This window comes from Lucilia cuprina, chromosome 6 (assembly GCF_022045245.1).
Source record: "Lucilia cuprina isolate Lc7/37 chromosome 6, ASM2204524v1, whole genome shotgun sequence".
In the NCBI taxonomy this organism is placed as follows: Eukaryota; Metazoa; Arthropoda; class Insecta; order Diptera; family Calliphoridae; genus Lucilia; species Lucilia cuprina.
In genome coordinates, this window is record NC_060954.1 from 54213981 (window position 1) to 54234880 (window position 20900).

A 20900-nucleotide genomic window follows, 5' to 3' on the forward strand; every position below is an offset into this window, starting at 1 on the left:
TTTATAAATAATACAAATAAATAAAATTTTTAATTTCCTTTGTAAAAAAAATATTTTTTCCTCTTCTATTGTTTTCAAATTTTGTTTATATTTTTCCTGTAATGATTTGTAATGTTTTCTTTCTTTCTTCTATTTCAGATAACTATAATCGAACGCCAAGTATTCGATTTTCTTGGATACATGTGGGCGCCAATATTTGTTAATTTTTTTCATATTTTATTTATAATATTGGATTTTATGGAGCATATCATTTTAGAATAAAATATATAATAACGGTAAGTATTATTGTTGTATTTAACTTTAACACGTTGTTTTCGTTGTAATAGTTTGCTAAGTTATCTCAAAAAGTTTGTAATATTTGAACAATAAAAATATGTAAATAAAAGATTATGTCGGAAAAAAGTTATGATAGTAATGTTACGATTTATTTGAGACTTTATTGTTTAAGGGAAATTACACAAATAAACAACAATTAGTGGCCCAAGTACAAATAAAAAGGAAATAAATATATAGTTCAGTTCTAGTTCAGATCTAGTTCAGTTCTAGTTCTAGTTCAGTTCTAGTTCAGTTCTAGTTCAGTTCTAGTTCAGTTCTAGTTCAGTTCTAGTTCAGTTCTAGTTCAGTTCTAGTTCAGTTCTAGTTCAGTTCTAGTTCAGTTCTAGTTCAGTTCTAGTTCAGTTCTTGTTCAGTTCTAGTTCAGTTCTAGTTCAGTTCTAGTTCTAGTTCAGTTCTAGTTCAGTTCTAGTTCAGTTCTAGTTCAGTTCTAGTTCAGTTCTAGTTCAGTTCTAGTTCAGTTCTAGTTCAGTTCTAGTTTAGTTCTAGTTCAGTTCTAGTTCAGTTCTAGTTCAGTTCTAGTTCAGTTCTAGTTCAGTTCTAGTTCAGTTCTAGTTCAGTTCTAGTTCAGTTCTAGTTCAGTTCTAGTTCAGTTCTAGTTCAGTTCTAGTTCAGTTCTAGTTCAGTTCTAGTTCAGTTCTAGTTCAGTTCTAGTTCAGTTCTAGTTCAGTTCTAGTTCAGTTCTAGTTCAGTTCTAGTTCAGTTCTAGTTCAGTTCTAGTTCAGTTCTAGTTCAGTTCTAATTCAGTTCTAGTTCAGTTCTAGTTCAGTTCTAGTTCAGTTCTAGTTCAGTTCTAGTTTAGTTCTAGTTTAGTTCTAGTTCAGTTCTAGTTCAGTTCTAGTTCAGTTCTAGTTCAGTTCTAGTTCAGTTCTAGTTCAGTTCTAGTTCAGTTCTAGTTCAGTTCTAGTTCAGCTCTAGTTCAGTTCTAGTTCAGCTCTAGTTCATTCTTAGTTCTATTCTAGTACAGTTTTAGTTTAGTTCGAATTAAGATCTTATTCAATACAAGTTCAGTGCTACATTGTCAGGTAAATACATATGACAAAATTCTCATAATTTACCATTATCGTGGGACCTTAAATTCGTGAATAGCCTATTCACTCCTCTTCATAAATAGTATTTTAGTGAATGCGTCACGTTAACTTTATGATTTAATAAGTTTGGAGAAGATTTAGTCATGCCCTCCCAGACTAAAAAATCGTAAAAAATAATACTTTATTACTTTGTGGCCACATGTCATTTACAACTGTCTGTCACCATATAGCGACTGTCTAACATTTATATTTAATTCTGTTTATTGATTTCAAATCAAATAAAGTTAATATATATGTATAATCGAAAAAAGAATCGTATATAAACAATGAAAAGAAGAGGAGGTTAAATATTGACCTAAAAACTTGTAAAAATTACAGCAAAAGAAGATAAGACGGGTGGTAAAAGTGGTCCCTAAACATAGCCCTCACAAAGTAATATCACACATGTACATATGTATGTATGTGTATAATTGTCTGTAGTTGATAGTATCTTATCTTATCGATTGGTTTATATCATATATACATATATGATATACTATTTAGTACATAAGTACACAAATTTAATAAAAAAATTTGTTTATTTCATTAAGTTTTGCATTCTGATTATCTCAAGTGTTTATGAATATTAATGATGATATTGACGTATTTTCTACACCCCCCCCCCTCCCTTAAAATACAACAGAAATCAATTAATCATTCAAACTATTGTTTTATATTTTTTAATGTATTTTATATATAAAAACGTATAAATGACATCTTTATTATAACTTTATTATTATTCTTCTTTTTATTTACAGTATTTAATATGGAATTTCCTATGGATTGGTTGGAATTCCTTTTTAATATGTTTCTACTTAAATGTGGGGACATTGGATAGAGTAAGTCATACAATCCTTTTAAATATCATTATAAAATTATTTTACTTATACTTTCTTTTGATTTTCCTTTTAGGACAGCGATTTACTAAATCTAGGTACTGGTAGTGTCTCTTGGTTTGAAGTAAATGGTTATGGCTGTAAGCCCATCTATAATACAAATATAACCTCAGAGGATCCCTATCGTCCTATACGTCCTGAAACTGTAGATGATTGTCTGCTAACTTACGATATAGTGGAGGTTGTTCAGTCGGGAGTACAATGTGTTTTAGCGGTAAAATCTAAAAGTTCTTAGAAAATTATTTATATTAAAATTTTTTTGTTCTTTATTTATAGTTCTTTGGTATTTTGGGAGCCATTTTAATAAGTTATATATTCCTGGATGAAGATGACAGATGTAAGTTTTGCTTTGAAATATTTTTATTTAGGAAAAATGTATTTTATTTTAATTATTACATATTTAATTTTATTTTTTTTAATGTTTAAAAAACACCTACAACATGTATAACGTTTTTGTTTATTTTTAGTAAATCATATGTCAAAAGTTCAGTTAGGAAGTCACAGTTCAAGTTTTGTTATTTCTATTTTTATGTTTTTTTTTTTATATTTTTATAACATAATGTATGTTAAATAAGTAGTCTTTTAGTTATTTATACAAATATGTGGATGTCTGTCTTTATATAGTATTTTTGAGTGGCAGCCATACAACAGACTTCAAGGATTTATGTTGATAAAATGAAAATAATGGAAAACACAAAAACAGTGGATACGATTGAGGAATAATCGTTTTATATTCTTGAGGTCCATTACCAGTTCTAAATATTTTCTAGTTCAGTTTTAGTTCAGTTCTAGTTCTGTTCTAGTTCTGTTCTAGTTCTGTTCTAAGTAGTTCTGTTCTAGTTCTGTTCTAGTTCTGTTCTAGTTCTGTTCTAGTTCTGTTCTAGTTCTGTTCTGTTCTGTTCTGTTCTAGTTCTGTTCTGTTCTAGTTCTGTTCTAGTTCTGTTCTAGTTCTGTTCAATACAATTAATTTATGAAAACTATTTAAATTTTGACCACATATCCGAGCTCTACAAACTACTGTTCGCTGTCGGAATTGTATATAAGAATTGATACTGCCATCTGTCTTTTTTGTTTACTTTTTTTTGTGCTTTCAATAGTTTGTTGTTATTTTATCTTTTGATAAATATTGACAATACGCTTTAAACAAACAAAGAATAGCACACGAATGCTAAATGCACTCACGCTCCTTCTCTGTTTGGAAAAAAGTTAAAAAAATAAAATGTTTAAAAATAGGGAGAAAAAGTAACTAATACCAAAACTATTTAAGAGTGAGTGTACCTTCTTGTCATGTATGGAAAATACCATTAATCACCCTTTAACTGTGTATATTTTGATTGTTATATTCTTCTTGACGCCCAAGTGCAAACAAAACGGAAATAAAATTGTAATTTCCGACGACAAGCATGTAGGAATATACAAGTATTACCTTGACATGATTGTGTTTGTGTTTGTTATACATATGTAGATATGTACATATGTATGTATGTAGTAGTAGAAATGGTCGATGGACTTTTATTTTAACACATACTATTTTCTAACAACAATATGATGTAGACAAACCCATTTTGATATATTTTCCTTTTTTCAACAAAAAAAATTGCAAAAAAATTTATTTTTTTTAGGAAATAATGAAATAATGTTGAGGATAAACAAAAGACTTTACATGTTGTATGTGTGTTTTTTTAAAATACAGTAGAATTTCCATTAGATGACTTAAATATTATTCAGTATAAATATTTGAAATAAATTAATAACTTTAAAATTTTTTGTAAAACAGATTTTTAAATTACTAATCTTTTTAATAATAGAAATTCTACTGTTGTGTTTATACATTCCCTACACTGAAAATTAATATACACATAAAAAACTATATATTTATTTAATTTTAATAAAATGCTTGTGGGTTTCATAATATAATTATTTCGTACCAAAAACAAAAACAAAATAAAACATTTCTTCATACTCTCTACTCTATCATCTCCCTATTTCATTAAATTAAATTGTATATTTTTTGTGTGTTTCTGTTTTATTTTAATCATTGTGTACTTTTAATAATTGTTCTAGTCAAAAAAAAAAAAAAATCATTAAAAATATCAATGATGAAAGGTTGTCATCACCTAACTAACAAAAATTTCAAACATTTTATAAAGTTACCAAACTTTTCTGCTCCGTCATATAAACCAAAATTGGTTCTTTAACTAATGTTGTAAAAACAATGTTAGTTATGTGATCATAAACTTTTATTATGATTTAAAAATAATTTTGTTTATTAAAATATGTACGCGTATGTAGTTATGATACAAATCTATTTTTTTTACTATTTACATACATATTTATATAGTTTTTAAATAATCGAGTTTATTAAGTGTATTGTGCTTTAAAATAAATTGCTTTATTTAATTATTTACTATTTTACTAACATTAACTCGCTAGTGAATTGTTTTAAAACAAAATGTAATAATATGTTTAACAAAATACTAAGGTTAGTTCATTGTTTAATATTTTAAATAATTAAAATTTCATTGAAACTGTATTAAATTAAGGGGAATTTAAACAAATAAGTAAGATCATTTTATTACATCTTTTATATTTCCTTTATTAAGATTTCACAAAATTAAACTGTAGAATAGTCGGCCGTCCAGTCCACAACCTAAACTAAAGTCTAATCTGAAGTCTTGTCTATAGTCTAGTTTATAATCTAGTCTAAAGTCTAGTTCAAAGTCTATTCTTAAGTCCGGTTTAGTCTATAGTCTAGTTCTAGTTCAGTTCTACTTCAGTTCTAGTTCAGTTCTAGTTCAGTTCTAGTTCAGTTCTAGTTCAGTTCTAGTTCAGTTCTAGTTCAGTTCTAGTTCAGTTCTAGTTCAGTTCTAGTTAAGTTCTAGTTCAGTTCTAGTTCAGTTCTAGTTCAGTTGTAGTTCAGTTCTAGTTCAGTTCTAGTTCAGTTCTAGTTCAGTTCTAGTTCAGTTCTAGTTCAGTTCTAGTTCAGTTCTAGTTCAGTTCTGGTTGGTTTACGTGGTAGTTCACTACACGCGAACTGTCAAGTAGAGTCAAAGAGACCCCGTTTTGACCGCTAGTTCAGTTCTAGTTCAGTTCTAGTTCAGTTCTAGTTCAGTTCTAGTTCAGTTCTAGTTCAGTTCTAGTTCAGTTCTAGTTCAGTTCTAGTTCAGTTCTAGTTCAGTTCTAGTTCAGTTCTAGTTCAGTTCTTGTTCAGTTCTAGTTCAGTTCTAGTTCAGTTCTAGTTCAGTTCTAGTTCAGTTCTAGTTCTGTTCTAGTTCTGTTCTAGTTCTGTTCTAGTTCTGTTCTAGTTCTGTTCTAGTTCTGTTCTAGTTCTGTTCTAGTTCTGTTCTAGTTCTGTTCTAGTTCTGTTCTACTTCAGTTCTAGTTCAGTTCTAGTTCAGTTCTAGTTCAGTTCTAGTTCAGTTCTAGTTCAGTTCTAGTTCAGTTCTAGTTCAGTTCTAGTTCAGTTCTAGTTCAGTTCTAGTTCAGTTCTAGTTCAGTTCTAGTTCAGTTCTAGTTCAGATCTAGTTCAGTTCTAGTTCAGGTCTAGTTCAGTTCTAGTTCAGTTCTAATTTAGTTCTAGTTCAGTTCTACTTTAGTTCTAATTTAGTTCTAATTTAGTTCTAGTTCAGTTCTAGTTCTAGCCTATAGTCTAGTCTAGCCTTAAGTATAGTCTGTAGTCTAGTCGATATTTTTATTCGGTTTAACAAGTTTTTCGTTCTTACGAATCTGCCTCAAATTATAACCTTTGTTTAGCCGAGAAACCACTGTATTTTACTTGTGACTAACCTTAGTATTTTCAAAAGATCTAAATTTTTAACATAACTTAAATACTTTAATACTTTTTGCTATGAATGTTCTAATTCCTTCAAAGACTGCATGCTAGTTTTTATATAAAGTTTTACTCCGCTCTCTAAAACTACTAAAGGGGCCTTAACTATAATCTAATTTCTAAAAATATTGATTTCATTTAATTATTGTTTATTTAAATGTGTGTATGCGTCCTAAATGTGTTTTTAAATATATTTTTTTATAATCATTGTGTAATTAGTTTATTTAATTATGTTTAAAACAAACCAAAAAAAGTCATTACAAAAAAATCAAAAATCTTATAAAATTGTTATGTTTGTGTGTTTTTGTTTATTACAATTAATATTTTTATTTGTAAATATCTTACAAAAGAAACAAAACTATAAAATTAAAAAACAAAAAAAAAAAAAAACAAAAAAAAAAAAAATAAAAACTCTTTACTTAGAATGAAAATAATGAAAATAACTAGGAGTTATTACAGTTATAAAGTGTTATTAAAAATAATGTTAAATATAAATATTATAAAAAGGGATTCAAGAACAGCAAGTCAAAATATAAGTCCATAATCTTGTGAATACACAAGGCTATAGATTAGTCCATAGACCAGATAATAAACTAGTCTGTTCTGTTCTATTTCAGTTCTAGTTCAGTTCTAGTTCAGTTCTAGTTCAGTTCTAGTTCAGTTCTAGTTCAGTTCTAGTTCAGTTCTAGTTCAGTTCTAGTTCAGTTCTAGTTCAGTTCTAGTTCAGTTCTAGTTCAGTTCTAGTTCAGTTCTAGTTCAGTTCTAGTTCAGTTCTAGTTCAGTTCTAGTTCAGTTCTAGTTCAGTTCTAGTTCAGTTCTAGTTCAGTTCTAGTTCAGTTCTAGTTCAGTTCTAGTTCAGTTCTAGTTCAGTTCTAGTTCAGTTCTAGTTCAGTTCAGTTCAGTTCAGTTCTAGTTCAGTTCTAGTTCAGTTCTAGTTCAGTTCTAGTTCAGTTCTAGTTCAGTTCTAGTTCAGTTCTAGTTCAGTTCTAGTTCAGTTCTAGTTCAGTTCTAGTTCAGTTCTAGTTCAGTTCTAGTTCAGTTCTAGTTCAGTTCTAGTTCAGTTCTAGTTCAGTTCTAGTTCAGTTCTAGTTCAGTTCTAGTTCAGTTCTAGTTCAGTTCTAGTTCAGTTCTAGTTCAGTTCTAGTTCAGTTCTAGTCGAATAATCAATATACTAGTCTATATACTGGTAAATAGGATAGTCCATAGACTAGTTTTTAGTCTAGTGCAAGCATACAAGCTAGTCAGTAGGATATTTCATAGAATAGTCAATAGACTAGTTCACAGACTAGTCCATAGAGTAGTAAATATATTAGTCCAGAGAATAGTCATTAGACTTCTTCATAGACTGGTCAATAGACTAGACCATAGAATAGTCTATACACTAGTCCACAGACAAGTCAATAGACTGATAAATAGGCTAGTCCATAGAATAGTAAATAGAATAGACAATAGCCTAGTAAATAGACTAGTAAATAGACAAGTCCATTGATTAGTCAGTAATCTAGCCAATAGATTAGTAATTGCTCTAGTCAACAGACTAGCTCATAGACTAATCAGAAGAATAGTCAGTGACTTAAATTATAAACTTGCTGTGTTGACCCCTTTAGAATGAAACAAATTTAATTTATGTTGCTTGATTATTATTATTTTTTTTACAAATATTTACCATAAATATACATATATTTTACAATTTTATAAAACTATCTATTCTATTTTGTATTTGTGTGTATTGTCTGAAATTCATCATAACTAAATACTCGTATATGTAAAGAATTTGAAATTAAATTTATTCCAAATTTTGTTTGTAATATAATAAAATAAAAAAAAACTCAATTCATAATATCACTCAATGTAACAACATAACCTCTCCAAAAGGAAACATAAATCCTGGCCAAATAATCCTCAAACAAAAATGCATCGAATCCTCTAATAACATCATCCAAACATCCATTCGAAATCCTCATATAGATGCCCACAAACATGTTACTACTTACAAAATTATTATCATTTATTAAGAATTTAAATAATTATTATTAAGTATTATTAAGTAAAAAAACAAGAAAAGAAAGAGACATTAAATGCATTTTTAATCATTTAATGTTCTTCTCTTTTTCTCATTTTATGTAACATCACAAAAACAAAAACCAAAAACGAACACAAACTCTATCTGTTTGACTCTCACTCTCTGTCTCTGTTTCTGTGCTTCGATCGTGTCTACTCCCTCTCTTGATATGAAATAAATGAATGTTTGCTGCTGGAACTACAACTATAAAAACTAAAACAAAAAAACAGTCGATTTTATGAATGGTGATGCCAAGAGTCCACAACATACGGTGGTCCATCCAATGTACGTGAGCTATACAAGCATACCAACATCAGCCAGTGCCACTATGCTCTCAAATAAACATCAGAATCAAAATCTAAACAATCATACTCACCATAATAGTCTCAGTAAAAGTAACCATCATCTCAGTAACAGTAATCATGCTATTTGTACAAATACTACTACTTCTACTACTACTCCAACTGCAACGAAAAAGAAATTCTCCTCATCCTCTCAGCATCAAACATCTCTTCATAAGCAAATTCTAACATCAACAGCAACAACTAACCACAACAATGCAAACTACAACAGCAACAACAACAAAAACAACAATAGCAACCAACACAGCAACAGCATTAGCCATAGCAATAGAAATAGCCACAACAGCAACAATAATGCAAACAACAGCAACTGCAACACTTTCTTAATACACACACATCATAACAATAGCAATCATCATCATCATCAGCAACAATTGCAACAACAATATTCTAATTCGCAGGGCCGTCGGGAGGGCAGTTTTAATGGTAGTTTGGTTAGTAACAGTAGTCAGTTTGAACCCTTTAATACCGGTAGTAGTCATCATCATAGACGTGGGCGTCATAGGAATATGTCACCCACTAGTCGTAGTTATACACCTAATCCTAGTAATGCCAGTAACTCTCTAACCCAAATGCTATATAGTCCTAAGCAAAGTCGCAAAGTACAGCCCACTTCTTCGAATAGTATATTTCCGGCCAATATAGATTTGGCCCAAAAACAGCCCATTATACCGGCCTATTATGATGATAGTACCGCCAAGGCGGATCATCAGTTGTATGTTAATGGTTCGAGGAGACAAATGCTTTTGGCTCAGTCTCCTACACAGGATACGACACCCTCACTGTCGTATGCCTCTTTGCAAAATTCCAATCAAAATTTGAATTCCAGTTTAAAACACAATAACACCACAAGTTTGGGTTCGGCAGGCGGTAATGCCCTAAACAGTTCTTTAAGTAATAGTAACTATAGTTTAACCAATAGTTTAAATAATAATAAAACACAAGCGGCCATAAATAGTGGTGCTGGAGAGGGTCATTTTGCCCGCATACATTCCAAACCCAAACCGGCCAAATCGTCCAGTTATAGTAGTTTTAAACATGCAAATGCTGCAGTGGCTGCTGCTGCTAACACAGGCCCCTCCTCTTTAAATGGGCAACGTGCTGATATAAAATATTCCCAAATTTTTAACGAAAACCCTAGCCATCAATTTGATGAGTCCTTTGAGGAGGATAACTTCTCCATACATAATCTTAAAACCGATGAGGGTGTTACCTATGTACCCTTTACCAAACCCACTCCCGGTAATTACTTTCTAACACCATCCACACAATTGCCAGAGAATAATAATTCACCCAATTCTTTGAATTCCTTGAACTCACAAAGTTCTCTCAACAATAACAGCAATCACCAACAACAGCATTTGCGCACAAGTCCGAATAATAATACGTCACAAATGTCTCAACATAATTATCATGACAATTCTGGTATTTTACTAGAACATGGTGCTATCTTACAGCCCCTAACACCGCATGACTTAAATCCAGCTCAGAGAGCTTTATACCAGCAAAATGGTTTGCCCTTCCATCCAGCCTATTCGCCTACACCGTATAGGCAAAATTCAGCCTGTCCGGCCCAAAAGCAAACCCCTAGACCTACTAATATACCGTTGCCTAAAGTGCCCGCCACTTATGAAGCGGAATTTTTGTCCCCCTCGGCGGTAACACCACCGCCACCACCCCAGCCCAGACCACATATATTTCAGCCTCGTACCGGCACGGCACCCTATCCGGATCTCTCGCCTGAGGTAACCGAACGTTATGCCATGCCCACTCAATATATACCGAGATCACCGGTAGCTTCGCGTATAGCTAGACGTCAGCGTCAGCAGCATGCGCACAATGAACGATCTCATGTTCCCATTAATAGTTCTGCAAACTTTTGCGATCAAATACGTGATACACCACCCGGTTATGCAGCCGATAGTGCCTCCATGCACACCTATACCATTTCAAAGGCCCGTTCACACGATCGTTTGTCCTCGTCACGCAATGCCAACGGTTCGTTGCGAGACAAAGAACGATCGTCGGCAATGACCAATAATAAAGACAGCCAGCCGCCTGATCAAGAGGAGCTGGCTCCGCATGTCAATCGTCGTAGTGGCCGCAGAGATGGTGTTAAAATACGTCCTCGTTCATATTGTAATTCCATGTCAGGTGGTGAGGGTGTTATTAGAACTAATATATCTAATGATCGTAAATTGGGTTTTGCCGCCTAGAGATTTTTTTCATTCGTATTTATTAAGAGTAGTTAGTTTAAATTTTTTGATAACTAATAAGAGTAATAAGAGAAATTTGTCCAAAATTTTGTAGTTTATTAGAAACACTGATGATGATGAGAATAGAGAAAATGGCGTTTTTTGTCAAAAGGGTTTCACCTTAAAATGTTCCTTAGATTTGTTAGGCAATGGAAACAAGCACAGCTTTAACTAATTAAAATTGAAGAAGTTTTTTTTAATAAGATTTTTTTTAGAAGAGAATGTCAGCTGAATTTTTGAAATACTTAAGAGAAAGGTGTGGTTAAGAGAGGTCGAAATAAGAGTAAGAGCATTCTTTAAAAACTAGATCTAAGTTTTCTATGAAATCGAAGTTGAAAACTGACTCCAGCTTACGGCCACATTTTCTATAAATATTGACTGAATCTGACTCTAATCTAGAGCGAGCTTTTAGCTAGATGAAAGCTTTAAACTTTTGGCTTTAATAATTTATGATGATGATGCAATAAAAAGGTGCTTTGTTTTACGGTACAAAGTGAAAAAGAAAGTTCAAACGATCGTAATTTAGCTTTAGAGATCGTGAGCTAAATGTGAAACTTTAAGAAAAATGATTTTCGTTGTTTGCATTTAAATATTTAAAAAAATCGAGCTTTTTTAAATAAATTTTTAGCGATCTCCCGGTTGCAGTTTCATAGCTTTAAGCTTTAGCGTTTATTAAAAATGATCAATGTTGTGTGTAAGTTAGGTTGACTTTAGGTTTTATATATTATTAAGCTTAAGTTTTTCAACATAACAAGCTTTTGACTAGAGCAAGTTTTCGCATTCAAATAAGTCCTGGACTTCAATTAGTTGTTCTTAAAAAAAGCTTTAAAAAGTTCTTCGGAAAGCTTTTTCATATATTAAGCTTTAGACCAGCGAAAGTTTTTCTTGAAAAACAAGCTTTTGAGCCAAATCAAGTTTTTGTTTTAAAACAAGCTTTAGTCTGAACTATTAGCAAAAGCTCTAAGCTAAACTAGGTTTTGCAATAAAAACAAGTTTTCGACCAAAGCAAGTAAAGGATTTCTATAAGAAATAAGCTTTTGACTAGATCAAAGTTTTCTACTAAAATAAGCTTTGAACTTTAGAAACTTTTTTATAGAAAACAAACTCTGCACTGAAGCAAATTTTTCTTTATTTTTTTTCTATTAAATTTTTTTCTGTTCCTGAGCGAACAATCTCTAGTTTCTAGAGCAAGTTTTTTTCATAAAAACTGCAAGTTTTTCTATAACTGCTGTCTCTAGTTTTCTATAAAAACTAACTACAGTTCAGTCTATAGACTGTCTCTAGTCCAAACTAATGACTATTTATAGTCAAGAGTATTGAATATTTGCAGTTTAAACTATTGACTATTTATGGTAGAGACTAGTAACTGTATATAGTCCAAACTAATAGTCTATCTATAGGCCAAACTGTAGACTATCTTTAGCCCAGACTATGGAGTAATTATAGTTTAGGCTAAAAACTATCTCTAGTCTAGCTTATAGACTATCTATATTCTGACAATGTATAATCCTGCTTATAGGCTATGTCTAGCTAAAGCTCTTGACTATCTATAGTAGAGAATTTCTATGATCCAGACAATAGACTATATATAGCACTGACAAAAGACTACATATTGTTAAGACTATAGACTATGTTTAGTTTAAATTGAAGACTATTTATATGTCAGGAAAAACTGTCTATAGTCCAGCCTATAGACAATCTATAGTCCAGCCTATAGATTATCTATAGTCCAGCCTATAGACTATCTATAGTCCAGCCTGTAGACTATCTATAGTCCAGCCTATAGACTATCTATAATCCAGCCTATAGACTATCTATACCCCAGCCTATAAATTATCTATAGTCTAGGCTATATATCTTCTATCAAAGCTATAGACTATCAATAGTTCAGACTATAGACTACTTATAATCTATACTAAATACTATATATTGTCCAGACAATAGACTATCTGTAGTCCACACTAAAGACTATATATAGTTCAGAATATTTTCCAGTCTGTAGACTGTCTTTAGTTCAGACTGTAGTCCAAACTGTAGAAAATTCTGTAGTGCAGATTATAGACTTCCTATAGCACAGAATAAAGAATATATATTGTCTAGAATAAAGACTATCTATAGTCCATACTATAGACTTTGTTTAGTCCAGACTAAAGACTATCAATAGTCCAGACTGTAGACTATGTTTAATTCAGACTGTAGCCTACCTATAGTCCAGACTCTAGACTATATATAGTCAATACTATAGACTATCTATAGTCAAGTCTATAGACTATCTATAGTCAATACTATAGACTATCTATAGTCAAGTCTATAGACTATCTGTAATCCAGACTATAGGCTATGTATAATCCAAACTATAGACTTTATAGTCCAGACAATAGAATATCTATAGTCCAGACTTAAGACTATCTGCAGTCCATAGTATATTCTGTCTGTAATCCATACTAAAGACTGTCTACAGTCTAGATTATATAGACTATTTATAGATCGACTTCAAATCTGACAGACAAATAGCTTTGACATAAGTTTCTTCAAACTGAAGTTTTCAAATCATTTTTCATTTCACTCAAATTAATACACAACATTTTCGCCAAATAAAACGCACGTTTGTTTTCTACTATTTTTAATGTTTATTAAAAAAAAACTAAATTTTTTTAAATCATTTTTTTTTTTTTAAATTTCCATTTCAAATTGAATATCGTATCGAAAACTTATTTTTGTGTTTTTATAGCCTAATAGACTGCGATTGCTGACGTTTGTAAATTGTTTAAATATAAAAGCTATTCAGAAAATAAGAAAAAAAACTATATTTAAGGTTTCATAGATGCCCGAGATCTCTTGCTAAAACTCAGACTCGTTAAAAGAACTTAAAATGGTTCTAATTTAGATTTAAAAAGAAAAAAAATCTGCCTGCCTTAAGCTGCCAAATAATAAAAGCAAAAAAGTGCTGTATAGTATTTGTTTTAAATTTTAATTTTTTTAATAATATTTTTTTTAAAAAAACTTTTTTTACTAATCTTAAACAACCAAAAAAGTGTTTAAAAGATATTTTGTTTAAAAATTATTAAAATTTTTCCTAAATATTGTGTACTAAACTAAAAAACAGAAAAAGTGTGTGTTGTGTTGTTTGTTTATTTTTATTAAAAAGAAAATATTTCAAATGTTTTAAATGTCTGTTATAACTATGTATGTGCATTAAAATGACTTATTTTGTTTAAAAATTTTAAGTTATTTTCTTTGTTGTTTTTTCAAAGTTAGAATTAGCTAAAGAAATTAACGAATATTTTTGCAAAAACAAAATTTATATATTATTTCTTTATAAAGAAATAATTTTGAAAATTTTAAATTTTGAATTTTTGCAAATAATACAAAACTAAATATGAAAAAAATGAGTATGTGAAAAGAAAGTTCTTTTTGTTTTAAATAATATTGTAGCTTTTACAATTTATATACTTATATAGAGTAATATGTAATTGAAATATTGTGCTAAGTTGACCAGTGATTTGAAAACTATACAAATGAGAAAAATCAAAATTTGTTAGAAATTAAATACAAGGAAAATTTAAAGAAAATATATTTAAAATAAAAAATAATTAATTAAGAAAAGAAAAGTGGTTTTGAGGTAAATATTATGCAAAGAAGAGCAAACTTATAGAAAATTTAGACTAAAGAGTGTATATATAAGAGTGTATATATAATATCTTTAGTCTAGATTATAGATTATCTATACTCCAGACTATAGACTATCACTATCTATACTCCAGACTACAGACTATTTATACTCCAGACTATAGACTATCTATACTCCAGACTATTGACTATCTATAGTCCAGAGTATGGACTTTCTATATTCCATACTATAGACTGTTTATACTCCAGACTATATGCTATCTACACTCCACACTACAGACTACCTACAATCCACACTATAGACTACCTATAGTCCAGACTATAGACTACCTACACTCCACACTATAGACTACCTATAGTCCAGACTATAGACTATCTATAGTCCAAACTATAATCAAGACTATAGGCTATCTATAGTGAAGACTATAGACTATCTATAGTTAAGACTATAGACTATCTATAGTCAAGACTACAGACTATCTATAGTAAAGACAATAGACTATCTATAGTCAAGACTATAGATTATCTATTGTCCAGACTGTAGACTGTATATACTATGGACTATCGATAGTCCAAACTATAGACTATCTATAGTCAAGACTATAGGCTATCTATAGTCAAGACTATAGACTATCTATAGTAAAGACTATAGACTATCTATAGTCAAGATAATCTATAGTCAAGACTATAGATTATCTTTAGTCAAGACTATAGACTTTCTATAGTCCAGGCTATAGACTTTCTATAGTCCAGACCATAGACTTTTTATAGTCCGGACTATAGGCTATCTATAGTCCGGACCATAGACTATCTATAGTCCGGACTATAGCCTCTCTATAGTCCGGACTATAGACTATCTATAGTCCAGACTATAGACTATCTATAGTCCAGACTATAGACTATCTATAGTCCAGACTATAGACTATCTATAGTCCAGACTATAGACTATCTATAGTCCGGACTATAGACTATCTATAGTCCAGACTATAGACTATCTATAGTCCAGACTATAGACTATCTATAGTCCGGACTATAGACTTTCTATAGTCCGGACTATAGACTATCTAGTCCGGACTATAGACTATCTAGACTATCTATAGTCCAGACTATAGACTATCTATATTCCGGACTATAGACTATCTATAGTCCGGACTATAGACTATCTACAGTCCAGACTATAGACTATCTATAGCCCAGACTATAGACTATCTATAGTCCAGACTATAGACTATCTATAGTTCAGACTATAGGTTATATCTATAGACTTAAGAGTATTGATTTCCTACAGTCTAGACTATTGCCATTGCAATGAGAACCTATTGTTTAGATTACGGATAATATAGTGACTTGTGTGAGAAGGTTTAGCCCAGACAATAGACAATGTATAACATAGATTCTTAAGATTCTAAAGTTTATAAAAAACTTCTTAAATTTCCTTAAACTTCAAAACCACTGTCCAAGCAGAAAAAATATAAAAAAAATTCTTTTTAATAATAAAATTAACCAGCGGATCATATAACTGCTATATATTGTGCTCTTTAAAAAGTAATAGCAGCTAAAAATTTTGTTCAATTTATTACAATTTTTTTTAATTAAAAAAAGCAGAATTTAGCTGAGCTAAAATAAAAACAAATTTTTTTTATTATAATTATATTTAGCCATCTAAACAAGAAAATTAAAAAAAATATTAAATTTATATATTAACAAAATAAATGTAATTGTTTTATTATTTTCAACTGTGATATTATGAAAACAAAAACAAATGATAAAAAATAAAAAAAAAATATTTAAAAGAAAGTAATTAATTAATTATATATTATATGTTATTCAAGAAAAAGAAAAGTGTAATAATAAAATAAATGTTTTATGTGTAGGAATTGAATTCTTAAGAAAATATAATTTAAAATATTACAAAAATTATGGAAAAATAAAGCTTTTTTGAAAAAGGACAAAGAAATAGAAAAAAAAACTAAATAAAAATTGTATATGAAATGCCTTCAAGTTTGAAAAACATAAAAGAAAAATTAATAAAAAAAATTAATTATTTACAAAGTAAAAATTTAAATAAACATAAAACTTATATTAAATGCAAGCATTAAAATTGTTAACAACAAAGAAAAACTATTAAAAATTGTTATAATTAAAAAAGAAAGGAAGAAACACGAAAACGTAGTATATACAAACATACATATTTAACTATTTAACTAATATTTTTTTTAAATAATTAATTAACTACTATAGTTTTATATTAACATTATTAAAATCAAAAGAAACATTATGATAATGTTATAAAACAAGCTTCAAATGTTTCATTTAATGTTGTTTATTTAGTTAGAATGTCTCGAGTTTTGGAGCTTTTAAGCTCAAGCGACTGATCAAAGATCTCTGTAAAGCTTTATATAAAATTCATTTAAATGCGATAGAAAAGAAAAGTTGTAGTTCAGACTATGTCAGTCAAATATAGAATAACTATCTATAGTCCAGACTATAGACTATCTATAGTCCAGACTATAGACTATCTATAGTCCAGACTAAAGACTATCTATAGTTCAGACTATAGACTATCTATAGTCCGGACTAGAGACTATCTATAGTTCAGACTAGAGACTATCTATAATCCAGACTATAGACTATCTATAGTCCAGTCTATAGACTATTTATAGTCCAGACTATAGACTATCTATAGTCCAGTCTATAGACTATCTATAGTCCAGACTATAGACTATTTACAGTCCAGTCGATAGACTATCTATAGTTGCGACTAAAGACTTAATATAGTCCAGACTATAGACTATCTCTAATCCAGACTGTCTATAGTCCAGACTATAGACAGTCTATAGTCCAGACTATAGACAGTCTATAGTCCAGACTATAGGATGTCTATAGCCCAGACTATAGGATGTCTATAGCCCAGACTATAGACTGTCTATAGCCCAGACTATAGACTATCTATAGTCCAGACTATAGACTGTCTATAGTCCAGACTATAGACTGTCTATAGTCCAGACTATAGACTGTCTATAGTCCAGACTATAGACTGTCTATAGTCCAGACTATAGACTGTCTATAGTCCAGACTATAGACTGTCTATAGTCCAGACTATAGACTGTCTATAGTCCAGACTATAGACTATCTACAGTCCAGACTATAGACTATCTATAGTCCAGAGTATAGACTATCTATAGTCCAGACTATAGACTATCTATAGTCCAGACTATAGACTATTTATAGTCCAGTCTATAGACTATCTCTAGTCCAGACTATAGACTATTTTTAGTCCAGACTATAGACTATCTATAGTCCAGACTATAGACTATCTGTAGTCCAGACTATAGACTATCTATAGTCCAGACTATAGACTATCTATAGTCCAGATTATGGACTATCTATAGTCCAGACTATAGACTAAATATAGTCCAGATTATAGACTATCTATAGTCCAGACCATAGACTATCTATAGTCCAGACTATAGACTATCTATAATTCAGACTATAGACTATCTATAATTCAGACTATAGACTATCTATAGTCCAGACTATAGACTATCTCTATCTGTAGTGCAGACTGTAAACTTACCGTAGTCTAGAATATAGACTATATACAGTCTAGACTATAGAATAATTATAGTCCAAACTATAGATTATTTATAGTCCATACTCTAGCCTATCTGTAGTCCAGACACTAGACTATTTATTGTCCAGACCACAACATTAGTTTGTGCAATAAATACATCAATGCTTTATATTTTATATGAGATGTGCTTTCGTTTAGACTGTAAAAGCTTCTCTAAGAGGAGCTTTTAATATAACAGCTTATATTTTTTTTCAAAGGGAAATCTAATTTTTAACTAAATAAACAACACATTTTATGCATTAAAATTAACAAAACTTTAAATGTAAAATTAAAACTTTATTTTAAGCGATTTAAACAAAAAACAAAAACAAACATTCTCTCTTACAATTTTTTTTGTAAAAATTACAAAAAAATAAATAAATTTAAGTAAATAAAAGAAACAAAAATAATTTTGAAAAATAAACAATAATTTTAAGATCAATTTAAATTTAAAGAAAAGTGAAAAATTCTTAAAATAAAACAAAAAAACCATTTTTTTTTCTACAACTGCATCTGTGGATGACAAAGCTTTTGAAAAGCTTTTCTTAGAGGCAAAAAAAAATTGGTGAAAGGGAATTCAATTCAATTGAATGTGTTTGCTAAAAAATCTGGTTATTTAAACAACTAACTTATGTTGAACACTGTATTTTTATTAAAATTTATTTTGTTTCTGTTTTTTCTTTAATTTTTTATTGTTTTTTATTATTTTGTGGTTTTTTGCTGCTTTTATTAAAAAAAGTTCTACTTGTAACTAATTTCTTAAAAAACTGTAGTTTTTGATAACTGACCCAATAAAATAAGTATTTCGACCAATTAACTTGTATTTAACATCATTGAAAAGGTAAACTTTTAATCTATTGTAGTTTAAAGCACAGTGGTGAAAATAAGAAGAAAATTAAAATAAACTTAATTTTTTAGTTAAACTTATAGAAAAGCTTATAATTACATATAAAGCTTAAAGTTGCACGACCATATAGAATAAAAACAAAGCTTTGACTAGAAAGCTTTAAAAACTTACATAAATTAAACCTTATTAGCTTTACATAACAAGCTTGAGCTTTTAAAGCTTAATAATGGAAAACTTTAAGAATTTCCTCAAAAATAACAAACAGCTTTTTGAACTTTTAATCATAAAGCGTTAATAAAACTTTCTATTATTCTCCACTGTGCTTTCAAAATAATTTTATCTAAAATTTTATGTAAAAAAAACTTTTCAACAAAACTGAAACTAATTCTAAACTTTTTACTCTATTCTTTCGCTCCAACAACAACAACAACAACAACAGTGAAGCATGTTAATAAAAAATCGAAACATCGACAGTCATTGTACTCGATTGAATTTGGACCGAGTTTGGATACCATAAGAAGTCGAGCCGATACAATACTCGATTATGGTGACGATCAAATGCATGAACGTGGTGGCGGCTTAGAGGGCGATAATGGTGAATTAAGTCCGAAACCTATGACACCACGTCGTGTTAAAAGGCGTTCGGTTATGCACAGGGGCAGTAATAGTCGTCAATCAACAGCCAGTAGACGTAGTTCAAGCCATAGCAGTCATAAAAACACCTTAAGGGGTGAGAGTAGAGGTAGTGGTGGTGGTGGTGGCGAGGGATCAGGAGGAGCCGGCTCTACGGGCACTCATTCGAGAAGTAGTACCAGAAGTTCCCGACGTAAATATCATCAAAATCCTGTTACTAAACTATTGGATCAACAACAACAACAGCAATCCACCATGCACATACATGGTCATCATCCTAAACAGCCAGTTCAGCAATTTGGCTCATTTCATCATAAGGATTCCACCCCCGCATTGACTGTATCCAATTTGCAATCTTTAAACCAGGAGATACATAATAATATTAATGCTGTTTCCTCTTCTATAAATGGTGGTGGCGGCATTGGCAGTCTTACCAAAACCAATAACAATCATTATCAATCTTTTCGCAAGAATATACCACCAGATCCCATCTACTATAATACCAATGCCCAGACTGCTTATCTGCAGCAACAACAATGGCAGCAATTGCAGCAACAGACACCCTCTCCCATACCAACACTAGATGAGCCACAATCTCCCACTTTGACCTTAACCCCCTCACTGGGTGGGGGTCACTACAATCCCACCTATCAGCATTCCACCACTAATCTAAATGATGGTGAACATGTAGATGAATTGTATAACAATCGTCCACCCTCGGTGAGGTCAAGCTATTCTAATTTCCATGGTGCCAGACCCATGTCTTCATATCTTTCTTCCACTAATAACACAGAAAATGTATTTGTCAATTTGGTGGCCAGTAATACAGCACAAAATTCAGCTACTCAACATCCCCATCCACCACCTTCACCAGCCACCTCTTCATTTCACCAACAGCAGCAACAACAATTGCCACATGAATCACCTTCAACTCCGCCACTCTATCAGCAACATCCTTTGCATCAACAATCATTAAGTCAACACAATCTACCACCACCACCCCCCTTGCCAGATCCACCTTATACCGCATCTCAACCACAGCCAATACCGTTTCATAAACGTACCGCTTCTCGGGAAAGTATACGTTCGATGGCTTTTCTTAATAGCGGCCCACCAGCGTATAATCTTAATTATCATACACCACCAGATTCAGAGACAACGATGTAATAAGTAGGAAGAGAGAAAATATCGAATGAAACGAACCACCTTGCATCACCACTTGGAACACCGTCCATTATGCCTTTAGTAGCCTTAGTTTTAAAAGAGAAAGAAGATTTGATTTACAATTAATTTTTCCTAAAATGTAACTCTGTTTGAAGACCGTTAAAATTTTCTTATTTCTAAAATGTTTTGACTATATATCAGTCTAA

The 20900-nt window shown here is 30.7% G+C and overlaps 2 protein-coding genes across 2 annotated transcripts; both read left to right on the forward strand.

The window, feature by feature from the left end:
* Nucleotides 1–227: 227 nt before the first annotated feature.
* LOC111678173 (sodium/potassium-transporting ATPase subunit beta-1-interacting protein) lies at nucleotides 228–13602 on the forward strand (the record flags this gene model as incomplete). The annotated part of the gene is made up of 5 exons (XM_023439434.2): nucleotides 228–275; nucleotides 2162–2242; nucleotides 2316–2513; nucleotides 2576–2636; nucleotides 8421–13602. Coding segments are annotated over 5 exons (2736 nt in total), but the record flags the coding sequence as incomplete, so codon positions are not given.
* On the forward strand, nucleotides 8851–20799 carry LOC124420504 (signal transducer and activator of transcription A-like). Its single transcript, XM_046953493.1, has 2 exons — nucleotides 8851–8986; nucleotides 19337–20799. Exon 2 carries the CDS (start codon nucleotides 19456–19458, stop codon nucleotides 20695–20697), a length of 1242 nt encoding a protein of 413 aa, XP_046809449.1. The 5' UTR covers nucleotides 8851–8986; nucleotides 19337–19455; the 3' UTR covers nucleotides 20698–20799.
* The last annotated feature ends 101 nt before the right edge of the window (nucleotides 20800–20900 follow it).